The 16,359-nt window shown below is 63.4% G+C and overlaps 1 protein-coding gene across 1 annotated transcript; it reads left to right on the forward strand.

The window, feature by feature from the left end:
- The first annotated feature begins 181 nt into the window (after positions 1-181).
- On the forward strand, positions 182-12,779 carry DDHD2 (DDHD domain containing 2). Its single transcript, XM_054174977.1, has 16 exons — positions 182-365; positions 2,222-2,412; positions 3,217-3,306; positions 4,668-4,788; positions 6,110-6,199; positions 7,237-7,372; positions 7,866-8,074; positions 8,608-8,678; positions 9,354-9,473; positions 9,660-9,755; positions 10,130-10,285; positions 10,371-10,526; positions 10,613-10,715; positions 10,794-10,955; positions 11,890-12,052; positions 12,315-12,779. Exons 1-16 carry the CDS (start codon positions 182-184, stop codon positions 12,403-12,405), a joined length of 2,139 nt encoding a protein of 712 aa, XP_054030952.1. The 3' UTR covers positions 12,406-12,779.
- Positions 12,780-16,359: the final 3,580 nt, after the last annotated feature.

Consider the following 16,359-nt stretch of genomic DNA (forward strand, 5'->3'; position numbering starts at 1 on the left):
CCGCAGCCAGCCGGGCGCGGGAGCTGCGCACCCCCGGACACGCGGGGGCGGGGGGGGACGCAGGGACGCCGGCGGGGCCCGACCCCGCCGCCCCCCGCTTTGGGCAGCGTCTCCCCCGGGCGAGGCGCAGGGAGCGCTCCGGGGGGTCGCGAAGCCCCGCGGCGTGCGCGGGGGCAGCGCCATGGCCGGCGCCGAGCAGCCGCAGCCCCCCCGCGGCCTCGCCGAGGGAGCGGAGCCGGAGCCCGGCGGCGGGTACGAGCCGGTGGTGCCGCACTGGTTCTACTGCAGGGTGACGGACGGCAGGGAGCGGTGGGTCCCCTTCAGCAGCCAGGACTCGGAGCGGCTGGAAGAGGCGTACGGCTCAGGTAGGGGCAAATCGGCCCTGGGGGGCCGCCCCGGGGGGTCGGACCGCAGCACTCCCCCCCCCGCCACCCCCGCCCCTGCCCCCGGCTCCTGTCATTGCTGCTGGGTTGTCCTTCAGGCGGAAAAGGCCTCCGAGATCATCAGGTCCAAGCTTCAGCCCAACCCCACCACGGCCCCAGGTGCCGTGGCCACAGGCTCTGGGACACCCCCAGGGATGGGGACTCCACCACCTCCCTGGGCAGCCTCTGCCAGTCCCTGACCACTCTTGCAGGGCAGAAATTGTTCCTCGTGTCCAACCTAAACCTCCCCTGGCACCATTTCAGGCCCTTTCCTCTCCTATCCCCTGCTCCTAGGGAGAAGAGACCGACACCACCAACACCTAGCTCCAGCCTCCTCTCGGGGAGCTGTAGAGAGCAATGAGGTCTCCCCTCAGCCTCCTCTCTTCCGGAGTAAACCACCCCAGGCTCCCTCAGCTGCTCTTCTCCAGCCCTGCTCTCCAGACCCTTCCCCAGCTTCATCTCCCTTCTGACGTTTCCCAACAGCTGGTCCCAGCAGCGCTGTAAGGAGCTGGCCAGGGGCTGAGGGCAGTGGGGCAGCCTCAGGTGTGTGCCTGGGGGAAGCACTCTGTGGGCATCCCATGGAAGTTCCCCAGGCACATCCAAAGCTTCCTGCAGGGATGCTCAATTCTCCCTTGGGAATTTTAAACTGGGACTGTCTTTTTCCATGGCAAGGTGCCTGCTGCTAGTGCTGCAGCCACAGGAGGAAGGGAGCAGTTAGGGTGCAAGGGGTGGTCTGACCCCCAGAGTATGCACCATCAGATGGCACAATACCCATCTGGTGCCAAGGGGAGAGCTGTCAGGATGGCAGGAACCCTGCTCAGAGCAGCAGCACTGCTTGCAATGAGCCCCTCCTGCTGCTGACCATCACCCCCTGTGTGACCTGCTGCTGGGATGGGGCTGAAAGCATTGCTGCTGCCAGGGCACCCCTGCCCACGGGTTGTGGAGCACCCATTGCCCAACAGCTGCTCCCGTCCTCCCTCTCCCAGGAAGTTTCAGATTAGAGGCTGTGCCACCGGTCCTCAGCACCACAGCTGAGCTGGCACGGGGCCTCTGCCAGCAGCCTGGCCAAAGGGCAGGGCCAAAAGGCAGCAGAATGAAGCAAAGCTGAGGTCTGGTGTGGGGGTCCGGGGGGAGCTGTCCCTTTTGGAGGGGAATGGCTCAGGGAGGTGGAGAGCTGCACCTCCATGTGGAGCACAGGGCCACGAATGCACACTGAAGCCTCTGGGAGAGGGAGGGAGAGTCATGGAGTGCTGGAATGGTTTGGGTTGGAAGGAAACCTAAAGATCATCCAGTTCCAACCCCCCTGCCACAAGCCCAAGTTGCCCAAGGTGCCATCTAACCTGGCTTTGATCAATTCCAGGCTTGGACCTCCACAACCTCTGTGGCAGCCTGCTCCAGCGCCTCACCACCCTCCTGGGGAAGAATTTCCCCCTAGAGTCCGTTCTCTGCCCCTTCTCCCAGGCTGAAGCCATCACCTCTTGTCCTGTCCCTCCATGGCTCTCTACAAAGTCCCTCTCCAGCTCTCCTGCAGCCCCCTTCAAGCACTGGCAGGCTGCAGTGTGGCAGAGGCAGATGGTTGTGCCTTAATGCCTTCATCTTACCTCCTGCCTGGCCTGGTCCATTCCCCCGGGGCTGCCATCCGTCGCTGCTCTGTGCTTGGGCATGGAGAACATCGCTGCCCACTGCTGCTCCTCCTGTGCCTTGTGTGTCCTGCCCACAGCCTCATCCCTCTCTCCTGGGGGAGGGCTTCACAGCTGGCTGGTCCTGGCAGCACTAAGTGCAGGCCTGTGTTCCTGCAGGGAGAGCCCAGGCTGAGGTGGTGGTGCCCACCTCGGGGGGCAGGTACGACGTGCGGCTGCGGCAGAGGCAGCGCCTGGCGGTGTACTGGGAGGAGGAGGCGGCGGAGGTGCGGCGCTGCACCTGGTTCTACAAGGGGGACAAGGACAATAAGTACATCCCCTACTCAGAAGCCTTCAGTGAGGAGCTGGAGGTAAGCACCAACCCCCCCTGCCTGGTGCATCTGGGCACCTGGCTGGCAGACACCGGGCCCTGCTGTCCCAAACTCCGCGCGGGGCACCCGGCACCGCGGCCAGCCCCGAGGACATGAACTCCAAAGAGGCTTTGGCTGGGGGCTTGCACAGCTGATTAACAGAGCTGAATGCTGCCAGAGTCTTGCTCCCAGCCTGCTGGGGCTGGTGGCTTCCCCCTTCTCCTGCCCTCATCCAGCAGGGCACCTCACCATCCTTCTGCTGCCCACCAGGTGCCGGGTGGCTCTGGCCTTGCTGGCAGCCTGGCCCTGGCAGCTCTGCTCTCTGTTCTCCTGCCCCTGCCACTTCAGCTGGGCTCTCCTTGTCAGCACTGTCCTCGTGGTTTCTCCAAAGCCAAGGGAGTTGTGAGTGTGAGCAGGAGAAGCCCTCATCAAGGGGACATGCTGAACCCCCCAGTGGTGGAGGCTTGGGTGGCCTGTGCTGGAGACTCATCTTTGGAGAGCTCTCTCTGTAGAGGCAGGGAAACAGAGGTAGACAAAGAGACATTTCCACAGCAAGCTGTGTTCTGAGCTACCAAGCATTGCTCATCTGAATGCAGGGGGCAGGCTGCTGCTGCTCTTGCAGTGGGGACTTCCCAGAAGCTCTCCAGCAGGTGGACCTCAGGTGACCCTGCTGCTCCCCCAGCCTGCCCCAGGATGATTTGTCTGCTCTTTCACAAAGTCCCCTGATAAGAAATACCATAAAGTGGGTGAGGTGTGGCCCAGGTGGCCTGCAGCTGACTCACAGGAGGGGATTCTTTCCCTTAGGAAGCTTACAGGATTGCTGTGACCCAGGATGAGTGGAAGAAGAAACTGGAGTCCCCCAGCAGGGAAGTCATCATCTTGCACAACCCAAAGGTGAGGAGGGCCTTGGGGGTCTCTGTGTTGACCAGCAAGAAAGTCCCTTCAGCTTTTTGGAGGCTCTGTCTTCATGCCCTGGCACTGGGGTTGTTTAGCCTGGAGAAGAGGAGGCTGAGAGGAGACCTCATTGCTCTCTACAGCTCCCTGGAAGGAGGCTGCAGTGAGCTGGGGGTTGGTCTCTTCTCCCTAGGACAGAAAGAGAGGACATGGCCTGGAATTGTGCCAGGGGAGGGTTAGGAAAAATGTCTTTGCTGCAAGAGTGGTCAGGGATTGGCACAGGCTGGTCAGGGATTGGCACAGGCTGGTCAGGGATTGGCACAGGCTGCCCAGAGAGGTGGTGGAGTCCCCAGGCCTGGAGGTGTTCAGGAAATGTGGCCATGGCACCTGGGGCCATGGTGGTGTTGGCTTGCTGGTTGGACTGAATGATCTTGGAGGCCTTTTCCACCCCAAACACTTCCATGACTCCAGCATCCTGTGCTGTTCCTTTCAACCATGTCTGCTGAGAATTCAGTTCTGTCCAAGCAGCACTGCCCTGTGCCAGAGCAGAGGGCTGAAGGTGTCCCCCCTGAAGGTGTCCCCCCTGAAGGTGTCACTCTTGAAGGTGTCCCCCTTGAAGGTGTGCCCCCTGAAGGTGTCACTCTTGAAAGTGTGCCCCTGAAGGTGTCACTCTTGAAAGTGTGCCCCTGAAGGTGTGCCCCTGAAGGTGTCACCCTTGAAAGTGTGCCCCCTTGAAGGTGTGCCCCCTGAAGGTGTGCCCCTGAAGGTGTCCCCCTTGAAGGTGTGCCCCCTGAAGGTGTCACTCTTGAAAGTGTGCCCCTGAAGGTGTGCCCCTGAAGGTGTCACCCTTGAAAGTGTGCCCCCTTGAAGGTGTGCCCCCTGAAGGTGTGCCCCCTGAAGGTGTGCCCCTTGAAGGTGTGCCCCCTGAAGGTGTGCCCCCTGAAGGTGTGCCCCTTGAAGGTGTGCCCCTTGAAGGTGTGCCCCCTGAAGGTGTGCCCCCTGAAGGTGTCCCCCTGAAGGTGTCCCCCTGAAGGTGTGCCCCCTGAAGGTGTGCCCCTTGAAGGTGTCACTCTTGAAAGCGTGCCCCCTGAAGGTGTCCCCCTGAAGGTGTCACCCTTGAAGGTGTCCCCCTGCAGGTGTCACCCCTGAAGGTGTCCCCCTTGAAGGTGTCCCCCTGAAGGAGTCCTTTCAGCACACCTTTTGCTCCCTTGGTGCAAAGGGCCTGGTGCCAGCATGGTTAAAGGTGGCAGCCTGGTGGCAGCCTGGTACCACCCCCTGTCACCTGCCAGCTGTTGCAGCCAAAGCTGTGCTCTGCCTGCCCTGGCCCAGCCCAAGGAGAGGCTCTTCCTGTTTCCCTGCAGCTGATGGTGCACTACCAGCCGGTGGCCAGCTCTGACGAGTGGGGCTCCACTCCCACGGAGCAAGGGCGACCTCGAACCGTCAAGAGAGGAGTGGAAAACATTGCTGCTGAGATCCCCAACGGTGAGACCCCCAACCCTGCCTCCCACAGCTCCAGAGGCTCCCACAGCTAGCCCCAGGAGGCTTCCATGAGCCTTCTGAACAGAGGCCCCTCTCAGACTCCTGTGCCAAAGGGAACTGAGAAGCTTCCCTGGCAGAGGGAGGGCTGCAGAGGAGGCAGAAGTGTGGGAAGTGCTTCCAGCAGAGAGCTGCTGAAGGGCCTGAACCCCCCTGAGCTCCTGGGGGCTGTGTTCATGGAGGAGTTTCTTCCCGTGGTAGGACACAGGGTTCACCACCTGCCTGCTGGTGACCTTCTGGGCACGTGTCCTGCCCATCAGCTCTGTCCCCTCCCAGCTGTCCCTGAGCCTCAGGATGTCCCCATGGTGAGGACAGGTGGTTGCTCCTGCCCAAGCCCTCATCTTCCACCCTGCATGCCCTGGGGAGGGCACCCACACAGCCCTAGTGTGTGGGAAGCAGAGAACAAGAAGTGGCTCTCCTGGTCCTACCTCCATGGGGCTGGGTGGCCTCCTGCTCCTGCCCTGCCCCATGCTGAGCATGACCCATGGCAGGGGGACCAAGCACCATCCACTGCTGCAGAAGGAGCATGGTCACAGCAGGGGGGACCTTGCCTCCCTCTGCTGTCAGTCTGGATCCACCCACAGCTGAATTTAGCAGGACAAACCCTTCAGAAACCTGAGTTTCTGGGCTCAGTTTTGGGGCCCTCACTCCAAGAAGGACACTGAGGGGCTGGAGCAGGTCAAGAGAAGGGCAACAGAGCTGGGGAAGGGTCTGGAGAGCAGGGCTGGGGAGGAGCAGCTGAGGGAGCTGGGGGTGTTCAGCCTGGAGAAGAGGAGGCTGAGGGAGACCTCATTGCTCTCTGCAGCTCCCTGAGAGGAGATAGGAGCCAGGTGGGGGTTGGGCTCTTCTCCCAGGTAACAAGTGGTGGGATGAGAAGAAATGGCCTCAGGCTGCACCAGGGGAGGTTTGGGTTGGACATGAGAAGAAACTTCTTCACTGGAGGGGCTCTCAACCACTGGCACAGGCTGCCCAGGGAGGTGGCTGACTCCCCATCCCTGGAGGGGTTTCAAAGAGGCAGAGATGTGGTGCTGAGGGCTGTGGCTTAGCCCCAGCCTGGGCAGGGTTTGAGAGTGGTTGGACTGGAGGATCCTAAAGGCCTCTCCCAACCATTCTGTGGTCCTGGACCCCACAACCCTTTAGGCACCGCCTCAGGAGTCTGTTACCTGGCTGAGGTGAGGACAGGAGGCTGTGCTCTGCTGCAGAGCACGTGGCTCCAGTGGGTCAGCTCTCCATGAAGTGATGTCCTCCTCTCCCTTGCACCCCTCAGGAGAGCCCCTGCAGATCGACCACTTGGTGTTCGTGGTGCACGGGATCGGCCCGGCCTGCGACATTCGCTTCCGGAGCATCGTGCAGTGCGGTAGGTGGGAGCCTGCCTGGGGCTGCTCTGCCCAGCTGCTGCTCTTGGCACAACCAGGAGCCCTCCCCAGCATCTGCAGGGCCCACGGCAGGGCACCCTCAGACCGCCCCACGAGCAGCAGGCTGCGATCTGCTGCCTGCAGAGGGGAAGGTGAATGCAGCACTCGCTGAGCCGGGGCAGCTCTGGGGCCTCTGCTGCTCAGCACTCTGCTGCTGCTGCTCTGAGCAGGGAGTTCCCCACACTGGACAGAGATTTTCCAGCTGACTCTGCCCCTCCTGAGCCAGCTGGCAACCTGCTCAGTCCCCTGCTATGGCTTCATCTCACTGGGTGAAGTCTAAGAGGCAACCCCTCCCTGCTTTCTTTTGGATCCCAAGGCAGAGATGCTGCTTCTGGTGCACTGAATCCTCTGTCCTGGAGGGGTGTGAGGGCTGGCACTGCTCCTGCAGGCTGCTCCAAGCCCTCACTGCTGATCAGTCCTGGGGGCAGGGCACCAAACTCTGCTCTGCCCCTGGCTGGGAGTGCTTCAGGTCTGAGGGGAGGTGATCAGTGAGCTGCCTGCAAGCCCAGCAGGCTGTAACTGGCTGCACTCAAGGCAGCTGAGGTTTTCCACAGCAGGCTCCAGCTGGGTCCTGCAGTGTGTGCCTGCTGCAGCCTGTTGTAGCTGTGCCTCTGGGGAGACAATTCTCAAGGCTGCTGACCATGTGAAGCGAAGGAAGTCAACCTTCCTCCCTCAGAACTGAGTCAGCTCAAATTCACCTCCCCTCCCTTTCTACCACATCCCTCTGTGGCACTCCTGAACTGCCCTTCCTCGTCCCCACTGCTGCCTGGGAGCCCTGCCCCTGTGGGCTGGGGCAGCCAGGCCCAGCAGCCACCCCTGGAGCCTTGCCCTGGCCTGGGGGTTCCGGAGTCAGGGCCTTAGGGCAGCAGCAGATCCCAGACCCCCGTGGGATTTCCTTTGATCTGATGAAGCAGTGTTGCTGCAGCAGGCTTGCCCTGCAGCCTGGGGGATCCCAGGAAGCCTTGATGCTCTTTTCCAGTGAATGACTTCAGGAATGTCTCCCTGAGCATGCTGCAAGCTCACTTCAAGAAGGCCCAGGAGCAGCAGCAGATCGGCCGCGTGGAGTTCCTGCCCGTGAACTGGCACAGCTCCCTCCACTCCACGGGGGTGGATGTGTAAGTGCCCTGCCAGCCAGCTCCTCCTTGCCCCTGGGGGTGGCAGAGCACACAGCCAGCCCCCTCCTGCCCGCACTCTGCTGCTTCTGGTGGCTGCTGTGAGTGTTGAGGGCTGGGAGCAGGACAGGTAAGGGTCCCACAGAGCTCCGCCAGCATCTTGCCACAGCCCCAGAGAGCAGGAGCCTGCTCTGCTCAGCACCCAGCTGGGCAGGAGGCTTCTGCCTTGCCCTGGCCGGTGGCAGGAGGGACCTTGCCAAGGAGTGCCCTGCTCTGCAGTGCCCCAGGCAGTGGGGAGGGCAGGACATGCTCCTTACTCCTGCCTAGGCTGTGCTCTGCCTTCGGTCTCTGCGTGAGCCCTGGGTCTGGGTGTCACCATCACGTCCCCTGAGCCGGTGGCAATCCCCCTGTGAGCTGCCCTTTGCCTTTGGAAGGGTGCTGGGGTTCCCTGGCAGCTCTCCCTGCAGTTGCCTCTCCCCTCCTCTTCCTCCCGCAGCGACCTGGAGCGAATCACTCTGCCGAGCATCAACCGGCTGCGGCACTTCATCAACGACACCATCCTGGACGTCTTCTTCTACAACAGCTCCACCTACTGCCAGACCATCGTGGACACGGTGGCCTCGGAGATGAATCGCCTCTACCAGCTCTTCCTGCAGAGGAACCCCCTCTTCACAGGGGGGGTCTCCATCGCGGGGCACAGCCTGGGTAAGGGCTTCTCCCCCGCCGGCCCCTGGGGGGTGACAGGAAGGGCCCCAGGGTGCTCAGAGCGTTGGCAGCCCTGCCCTGGCAGGAAGGGCTGAGAGCTGGGGCTGTGCAGCCTGGAGAAGGCTCAGGGGACATCTTGTCACCATCAAGGGTGGCTACCAGCAGGGTGGAGTCTCCCTCTTCACAAGGGGTCTGATGGAACAGACAGGGGGGGATGAGGACAAGGTACTGCTGGACCCCAGGAGAAAATGCTCCCCATGAGCACAGTCAGACACTGGAGTCACCTCCCAAGGAAGCAGTGGAGTCCTCTCCTCAGGGCACTTTGCAGCCTCAGCTTGCCAGGGTGCTGGGCCCAGCTCACTGCAGCTCTGCTGTGACCTAGGAAGGTTGGAGCTGATGATCCCTGGGGTCCCTTCCAAGCTGGCAGCCTGGGATTCTGTGAAGGGAGCTGGTCTCTGGTCCCAGAGAGTTGGCAGCTGAGGGCTTTCCCATGGCAAGAGGCTGATGCTCTGTCTGCCTGTTCCTGTTTCTAGGCTCACTGATTCTGTTTGACCTCCTGACAAACCAGAAAGCTGCTCCTGAGCAGGACGAGCAGAGTGCAGAGGTAGGAGCTGTCTGTGGGCTGCAGGGGTCTGGGGGTGCCCCTGCTCTCCCCTTTCTCTGGGGGTGCTCCTGCTCTCCCCTCTCTCTGGGGGTGCTCCTGCTCTCCCCTCTCTCTGGGGGTGCCCCTGCTCTCCCCTTTCTCTGGGGGTGCTCCTGCTCTCCCCTTTCTCTGGGGGTGCCCCTGCTCTCCCCTCTCTCTGGGGGTGCTCCTGCTCTCCCCTTTCTCTGGGGGTGCTCCTGCTCTCCCCTCTCTCTGGGGGTGCTCCTGCTCTCCCCTCTCTCTGGGGGTGCTCCTGCTCTCCCCTCTCTCTGGGGGTGCTCCTGCTCTCCCCTTTCTCTGGGGGTGCTCCTGCTCTCCCCTCTCTCTGGGGGTGCTCCTGCTCTCCCCTTTCCCTGGGGGTGCTCCTGCTCTCCCCTCTCTCTGGGGGTGCTCCTGCTCTCCCCTCTCTCTGGGGGTGCTCCTGCTCTCCCCTCTCTCTGGGGGTGCTCCTGCTCTCCCCTTTCTCTGGGGTGCTCCTGCTCTCCCCTCTCTCTGGGGGATGCTGCCATGGGGAGCTGTGCTGCTGCAGCATCACACCAGGCTCTGACTTCTGCTTGGGGCAGGGGAAGAGAGTCCAAAATGCACAGGAGGGCATCAGGGAGCATAAAGCATGGTCCCTGATGGCTTTATTCACAGGGCTCCAGGACAACCTCAAGCAACAGAGGTGTGGAGGAGGTAAAAGAAGTCCTGAGGAAGCTGGAGCTGTCTGAGTACTGTGACCTCTTTGAGAAGGAGAAAATGGACAGGCAGGCACTGGTATGGAGCTCCCCTGCTGTGCTGGCTCTGGGGGTCCCTCTCTGCTTTTCTTCCCAGTCCTCCCACCCTGTGCACATCCTCCTGAGTCACTCACCCATGAAAGGGCTCTGAAGAGTGTAGCAGGGACAGGGTTAGGGCAGAACTGCCTCAGCACACCTCTGCTGATGCCTGCTGCTTGTCCTCCAGTTCCTGTGCATGCAGGAAAACCTGAAAGAAATGGGAATGCCCTTAGGACCAAGAATGAAGCTGCTCAACTACATCAGCTCCCAGAAGGAGATGCAGGTTGGTTTGCTGCATGGCTTGGGTTCATGCAGGTCCCATCCCTCTCAGACCCTTCCCCAGCTGGGAGCAGTCTCCAGGCACCCTGACCTCCTCCTTTCAGGCCAGCCTTGCTCAGGCAGCTCTCACAGGCTCGTGTTTGGTGCTACCCTCCTGCAGGGTCCCTTTGTCCTGTGGCCTGCAAGGGTGGTGGGAGAGGCTGAAAGTGGTGCTGCCAGCTGGCAAGGTGCTCAGCTTGGTGCTGCCAAGACCATCCTTGGCAGTGCTGGGGTGGACTTGATGGCCTTAAAGGGTCTCTTCCGTGATCCCAGACTGCCCTGGTTCCGAAGGGTACAGCTGCTGAGCTCACTCAGGGGCTCTTGGTTGTGTTGCTGCAGGACCAGAATGCAGCAGCAGCTCCTGGGCACAGCAAGGAGCAGGGAGCCAAGGCTGGGTCCCCATCAGAGCAGGGCCTGGGCAGCAGGGAGCACAGCAGGGAAGACAGCAGAGGGGACAGCAGGAGCTGCCCCTACCGGGACGTTGGCTTAGGACAGGTAAGTGGCAGGCTCGGCCCTGTGCTGAGCACTCCTCAGAGCCACAGGACTCTCCTGAACCCAGCCTGGGTGTCCTCTCTGCCAGGTCTCAGCCAACTACCCTCAGCTGAACTACAAGCCCTCCATCTTCTTCGCTTTTGGGTCTCCCATTGGGATGTTCCTGACGGTGCGAGGGGTGAAGAGGATCGACCCCAACTACAGCCTGCCCACCTGCAAGGGCTTCTTCAACATCTTCCACCCTGTAGGTGCAGCAGCTGGAGCCTGCCCGTGTGCCATGCACAGGGCACCAGCCCTGCCTCACTCTCCTCCTCCCCCTCCTCCCCCCAGTTCGACCCAGTGGCCTACAGGATCGAGCCCATGATCGTGCCCGAGGTGGAGTTCGAGCCGATGCTGCTGCCCCACCACAAGGGCCGGAAGAGGATGCACCTAGGTGAGGGCAGGGGCAGCCCGAGCGGGGCCGGTGCTCAGCCCCCAGCCCAGCACCGACGCCCGGGCTGCTGCCTTTCAGAGCTGAAGGAGGGGCTGACCCGCATGAGCCTGGACCTGAAGAACAACCTGCTGGGGTCGCTGCGGGTGGCCTGGCAGTCCTTCACCCGCTCCTCCCTGCCCGCGCTGGAGGCCGCCGCCGAGCCCGCCCTGCCGCCGGAGCCCGGGGCGGAGAAGCAGCCAGGTCGGTCCCACCGCGCGGGGCTGCGGCCCGGGGGCCTGCCCGGGGGGCCGGGGGCCTGCCCGGGGGCCGGGGGCCTGCCGGGGGGCCGGGGGCCTGCCCGGGGGCCGGGGGCCTGCAGCCGGCCCGGGAGGTGCCTCCCCTGCCGCCGCCCGGCCCCAGGCTCTGCTCAGCCTCTGAGCCGTGCAGGCATCAGCTGCGGGTGGAGGGGGAGAGGCACCCAGCCTGCCCAGCCTGCCCAGCCTGCCCTGCCTGCCCAGCCTGCCCTGCCTGCCCTGCCTGCCCTGCCTGCCCAGCCTGCCGTGCTCGCAGCTCCCCACACCGGCCTGCTGCCCTCCTGCTCTCTGCTGCCCTCCTGCTCTCTGCTGCCCTCCTGCTCTCTGCTGCCCTCCTCCTGCTCTCTGCTGCCCTCCTCCTGCTCTCTGCTGCCCTCCTGCTCTCTGCTGCCCTCCTCCTGCTCTCTGCTGCCCTCCTCCTGCTCTCTGCTGCCCTCCTGCTCTCTGCTGCCCTCCTCCTGCTCTCTGCTGCCATGCAGCTTGCGGGAGAGCCCCGGGGCTGGGGCAAGGTCCCAGCGCCTCAGCTGCCTCTCCTCTGCCCCGCGGCAGGCTGGAGGGAGGGAGGGCTGGAGGGAGGGCAGGCAGGAGGGAGGGAGGGCAGGAGGGAGGGAGGGCAGGAGGGAGGGCAAGGTGGAGGGAGGGTAGGCAGGAGGGAGGGCAGGCTGGAGGGAGGGAGATAAGGCTGGAGGGAGGGCAGGCAGGAGGGAGGGAGATAAGGCTGGAGGGAGGGCAGGCAGGAGGGAGGGCAGGCTGCTGCTGTGCTCTGTCCCTGCCTGCTGGGCCCCCCGGCTGAAGCCCCCCCCCGGCTGAAGCCCCCCCCGGCTGAAGCCCCCCCCCGGCTGAAGCCCCCCCGGCTGAAGGCCTTTGCTCCGGGCCGGCAGAGCCGGGGGCGGAGGAGCCTCCCCCCGCCGTGAAGGAGGAGCCGCCGCCCATCAACGTGGGGAGGCTGAACGGCGGCAACCGCATCGACTACGTGCTGCAGGAGAAGCCGATCGAGAGCTTCAACGAGTACCTGTTCGCCCTGCAGGGACACCTCTGCTACTGGTAAGCTCCCGCGGGCTGCCCGGGGCCGGCAGAGCCCCTGTGAGAGCCACGGCTGGAGGAAGAGCCGCGGCGGAGCAAAGCTCTGCCCCTGCCTGCAGGCTGGACACGGGGCGGGGGGAGGCAGGGGCCTGGGGAACCCTCTCCCTGCCTGCTCCCTGCTGGTGTGCGCCGAGTGCTGCATCCATCCCATGAGCACCACGGACAGCCGGGCCGGGGGGAGGGAAGTGCCCCCTGTAACTGCCACGGCCTCCTCCTGCTGCAGGGAGTCAGAGGACACAGTGCTGCTGGTGCTGAAGGAGATCTACCAGACACAAGGCATTGCACTGGACCAGCCTTTGCCAGGAAGCCAGTGACAGCCTCTGCCCCTCTGGCTGCTGGATGTAAGTCCCCTCGCCTCTGGCTGCCCCAGCATGCCTCAGAGGGCAGCTGGGCCTTTGGAGGGAGTTGAGGTTGGACTGGATGATCTCCAGAGGCCCCTTCCAACACCCCCTGCCACCCTGGGATTGGTTTCACAGCACTAAGGCAGCAGCTGGGCTCAGGTTTGCCTTTGGCCTGGCTGCACATTTGGCTTCTTCCCTCTCCTGCACACAAGCACCCAGGCAGGAGGAGAGCTGCCAGCCTCCTGCCCTTGGCTGCAGCAGCTCTGCATGGTGCCAGGCTCTGCAGGCAGCCAAGCAGTGAGCAGAGCATGGCTCACACTGCAGCCTCCTCAGCTGAATGTTCCTTACAGGAGCAGGGCATGGCCAGGGCTGTGCTCCCCCTCTGTGCTGCTGTTGGAGTGAGGGTGGATGAGGTGTGAGGCACAGCCCTGGGTGTGGGAGGCAGGGCTGGCTGGAAAGGAGGTTGGGCTGAGGAGGGGTTGGACTCTCCTGCCTAGCATCAGGTGATAGGAGGAGAGGAAATGGCCTGGAACTGTGCCAGGGGAGGGTTGGGGATTAGGAACAATTTCTTTGGTGCAGGAGTGGCCAGGGCCTGGCACAGGCTGCCCAGGGAGGTGGTGGAGGCCCCATGCCTGGAGGGGCTCAGGAAATGTGTGGCCATGGTGGGGCTGGGATGATGGTTGGGCTGGATGATCTGGGACCTTCCCAGCCCAACCAGTTCCAGGACTCTGTGGTCTCTGGTGCCAGTGCAGCTGTCCCTGCCTTCTGCTTCCTTAGATCCCACTCTTGAGTACTCACCAGCACAGTCCAGATGGCCTCTGCCTTCCTCTCTCCTCTGCTGCTGTCCCCTGCATGCTGCTTCCCAATACTTGCTGCTACCTGGAGCTAAGGATTCCCCTCCACCTTCAGTGGGGTTGGGAGGGGGAAAAGCAACCAAAAAATCTTGAGGGGCAAACCCCTGCTGCTCAGACACAGCCAGCACCTGCCCTGGCTCTGCCTGTGGCTGCACAGACACAGCCAGCACCTGCCCTGGCACTGCCTGTGGCTGCTCAGACACAGCCAGCACCTGCCCTGGGCCTGCTGTGGCTGCTCAGACACAGCCAGCACCTGTCCTGGCTCTGCCTGTGGCTGCTCAGGCACAGCCAGCACCTGCCCTGGGCCTGCTGTGGCTGCTCAGACACAGCCAGCACCTGCCCTGGCACTGCCTGTGGCTGCTCAGGCACAGCCAGCACCTGCCCTGGGCCTGCTGTGGCTGCTCAGACACAGCCAGCACCTGCCCTGGCACTGCCTGTGGCTGCTCAGACACAGCCAGCACCTGCCCTGGGCCTGCTGTGGCTGCTCAGACACAGCCAGCACCTGCCCTGGCACTGCCTGTGGCTGCTCAGACACAGCCAGCACCTGCCCTGGGCCTGCTGTGGCTGCTCAGACACAGCCAGCACCTGCCCTGGCACTGCTGTGGCTGCTCAGACACAGCCAGCACCTGCCCTGGCACTGCCTGTGGCTGCTCAGACACAGCCAGCACCTGCCCTGGCTCTGCCTGTGGCTGCTCAGACACAGCCAGCACCTGCCCTGGCACTGCCTGTGACTGCTCAGACACAGCCAGCACCTGCCCTGGCACTGCCTGTGGCTGCTCAGACACAGCCAGCACCTGCCCTGGCACTGCCTGTGGCTGCTCAGACACAGCCAGCACCTGCCCTGGCACTGCCTGTGGCTGCTCAGACACAGCCAGCACCTGCCCTGGCTCTGCCTGTGGCTGCTCAGACACAGCCAGCACCTGCCCTGGCACTGCTGTGGCTGCTCAGACACAGCCAGCACCTGCCCTGGCACTGCTGTGGCTGCTCAGACACAGCCAGCACCTGCCCTGGCACTGCCTGTGGCTGCTCAGACACAGCCAGCACCTGCCCTGGCTCTGCCTGTGGCTGCTCAGACACAGCCAGCACCTACCCTGGCACTGCTGTGGCTGCTCAGACACAGCCAGCACCTGCCCTGGCACTGCCTGTGACTGCTCAGACACAGCCAGCACCTGCCCTGGCACTGCCTGTGGCTGCTCAGACACAGCCAGCACCTGCCCTGGCTCTGCCTGTGGCTGCTCAGACACAGCCAGCACCTGCCCTGGGCCTGCTGTGGCTGCTCAGACACAGCCAGCACCTGCCCTGGCTCTGCCTGTGGCTGCTCAGACACAGCCAGCACCTGCCCTGGGCCTGCTGTGGCTGCTCAGACACAGCCAGCACCTGCCCTGGGCCTGCTGTGGCTGCTCAGACACAGCCAGCACCTGCCCTGGCACTGCTGTGGCTGCTCAGACACAGCCAGCACCTGCCCTGGCTCTGCCTGTGGCTGCTCAGACACAGCCAGCACCTGCCCTGGCTCTGCCTGTGACTGCTCAGACACAGCCAGCACCTGCCCTGGGCCTGCTGTGGCTGCTCAGACACAGCCAGCACCTGCCCTGGGCCTGCTGTGGCTGCTCAGACACAGCCAGCACCTACCCTGGGCCTGCTGTGGCTGCTCAGACACAGCCAGCACCTGCCCTGGGCCTGCTGTGACTGCTCAGACACAGCCAGCACCTGCCCTGGGCCTGCTGTGACTGCTCAGACACAGCCAGCACCTGCCCTGGCTCTGCCTGTGGCTGCTCAGACACAGCCAGCACCTGCCCTGGGCCTGCTGTGGCTGCTCAGACACAGCCAGCACCTGCCCTGGCTCTGCCTGTGGCTGCTCAGACACAGCCAGCACCTTCCCTGGCTCTGCCTGTGGCTGCTCAGACACAGCCAGCACCTGCCCTGGGCCTGCTGTGGCTGCTCAGACACAGCCAGCACCTGCCCTGGCACTGCCTGTGACTGCTCAGACACAGCCAGCACCTTCCCTGGCTCTGCCTGTGGCAAGACAGCACTGCCAGCCTCCAGCACTGGCTTGATGGCAGTGGCTCCTGCAGCCTGCAGCAGAGCAGCTTCCTGGGCTAGGAACCCCCTGGGCTAGGAACCCCCTGGGCTAGGAACCCCCTGGGAGGCTGCTGGCTCAGAGGGGAAGCTCAGAGCTGCTCACCTTGAGGAACAGAAGAACAAGAAAGCCTTAAGCAGCCAGCATGGAGAGAGCCAAAGCAGCCTTGTGGAGCTGGGATGGCTGAGACTTGTCCCAGAGCAGCAGGTGGGAGGGCTGTGGGCACTGGGAGGTGAAGCCCAGGCTCCAGGCATGGGCTGGAAGGTGTCCTAGCAGCCACTGTCACCTCCTTGAGCTGCTGCTGTGTGGTTTGTACACCCCTGGGGCCCATAAAACAACCTCTGAGAGTGGCCTCTTGGTGGGCACTTGCCCCAGGTGCTCCTGCCTGCTGTGAGCTGCTGGCAGTGACCTCTCAGCACCCTCACCCAGCCCCCCATGGGCACCATGTGCAGGACTGAGCTGGCAGCCAGGTTCAGCTGCAAGAGTCATCCCCAGCTCAGACCACAGCTGGGCTGGAGGGGAAAGCAGCTGCTGCTCAGCACCATCCAGCAGCTGGGAGCCTGGAGGGGCAGTTTGCTGCCATCCTGCTGCAGTCCCTGGCTTTCAGGGTGGCCACAGGGATCTCTGCAGCCAGGCTCCAGTCACTCAGGTGGGTTTCAAGTACACAAAATGCAGGCAGCAGAGGGGGAGCTCAGAGCTGCAGGCTCTGGGCACTGCATCCCAGTACTCTCTGAAGGAAGGACAGCAGCTCTGCTCTCTGCTGTGCCAGCTCTGCTCCAAGGGGCACAGGGCCAGAGAGTCTCCTGGGATCCTCTCCCTTCCAACCAAACCCCTCCAGGCTGACCCCAAAGCCCTCAGGATGGCCTCAGAACTCCCCAGGGTGACCCTAAATCCCCTCAGGATGACCCCAAACCTCTCAGGCCAACCTCAGAAACCCCCCCAGGCTGACCCCAAATCCCTCCAGACTGACCTGAAACCTCTCAGGCCAGCCCCAAA

This window comes from Dryobates pubescens, chromosome 31 (assembly GCF_014839835.1).
Source record: "Dryobates pubescens isolate bDryPub1 chromosome 31, bDryPub1.pri, whole genome shotgun sequence".
In the NCBI taxonomy this organism is placed as follows: domain Eukaryota; kingdom Metazoa; phylum Chordata; class Aves; order Piciformes; family Picidae; genus Dryobates; species Dryobates pubescens.

Bases quoted from the DNA above. Each gene is read 5' to 3' on its own strand.
- DDHD2 (XM_054174977.1), top strand. From the start codon at position 182: ATGGCCGGCGCCGAGCAGCCGCAGCCCCCCCGCGGCCTCGCCGAGGGA. The intron at 4,789-6,109 runs GTGAGACCCCCA...TGCACCCCTCAG, and splicing joins TGCTGCTGAGATCCCCAACG to GAGAGCCCCTGCAGATCGAC. The intron at 9,474-9,659 runs GTATGGAGCTCC...CTTGTCCTCCAG, and splicing joins AAATGGACAGGCAGGCACTG to TTCCTGTGCATGCAGGAAAA.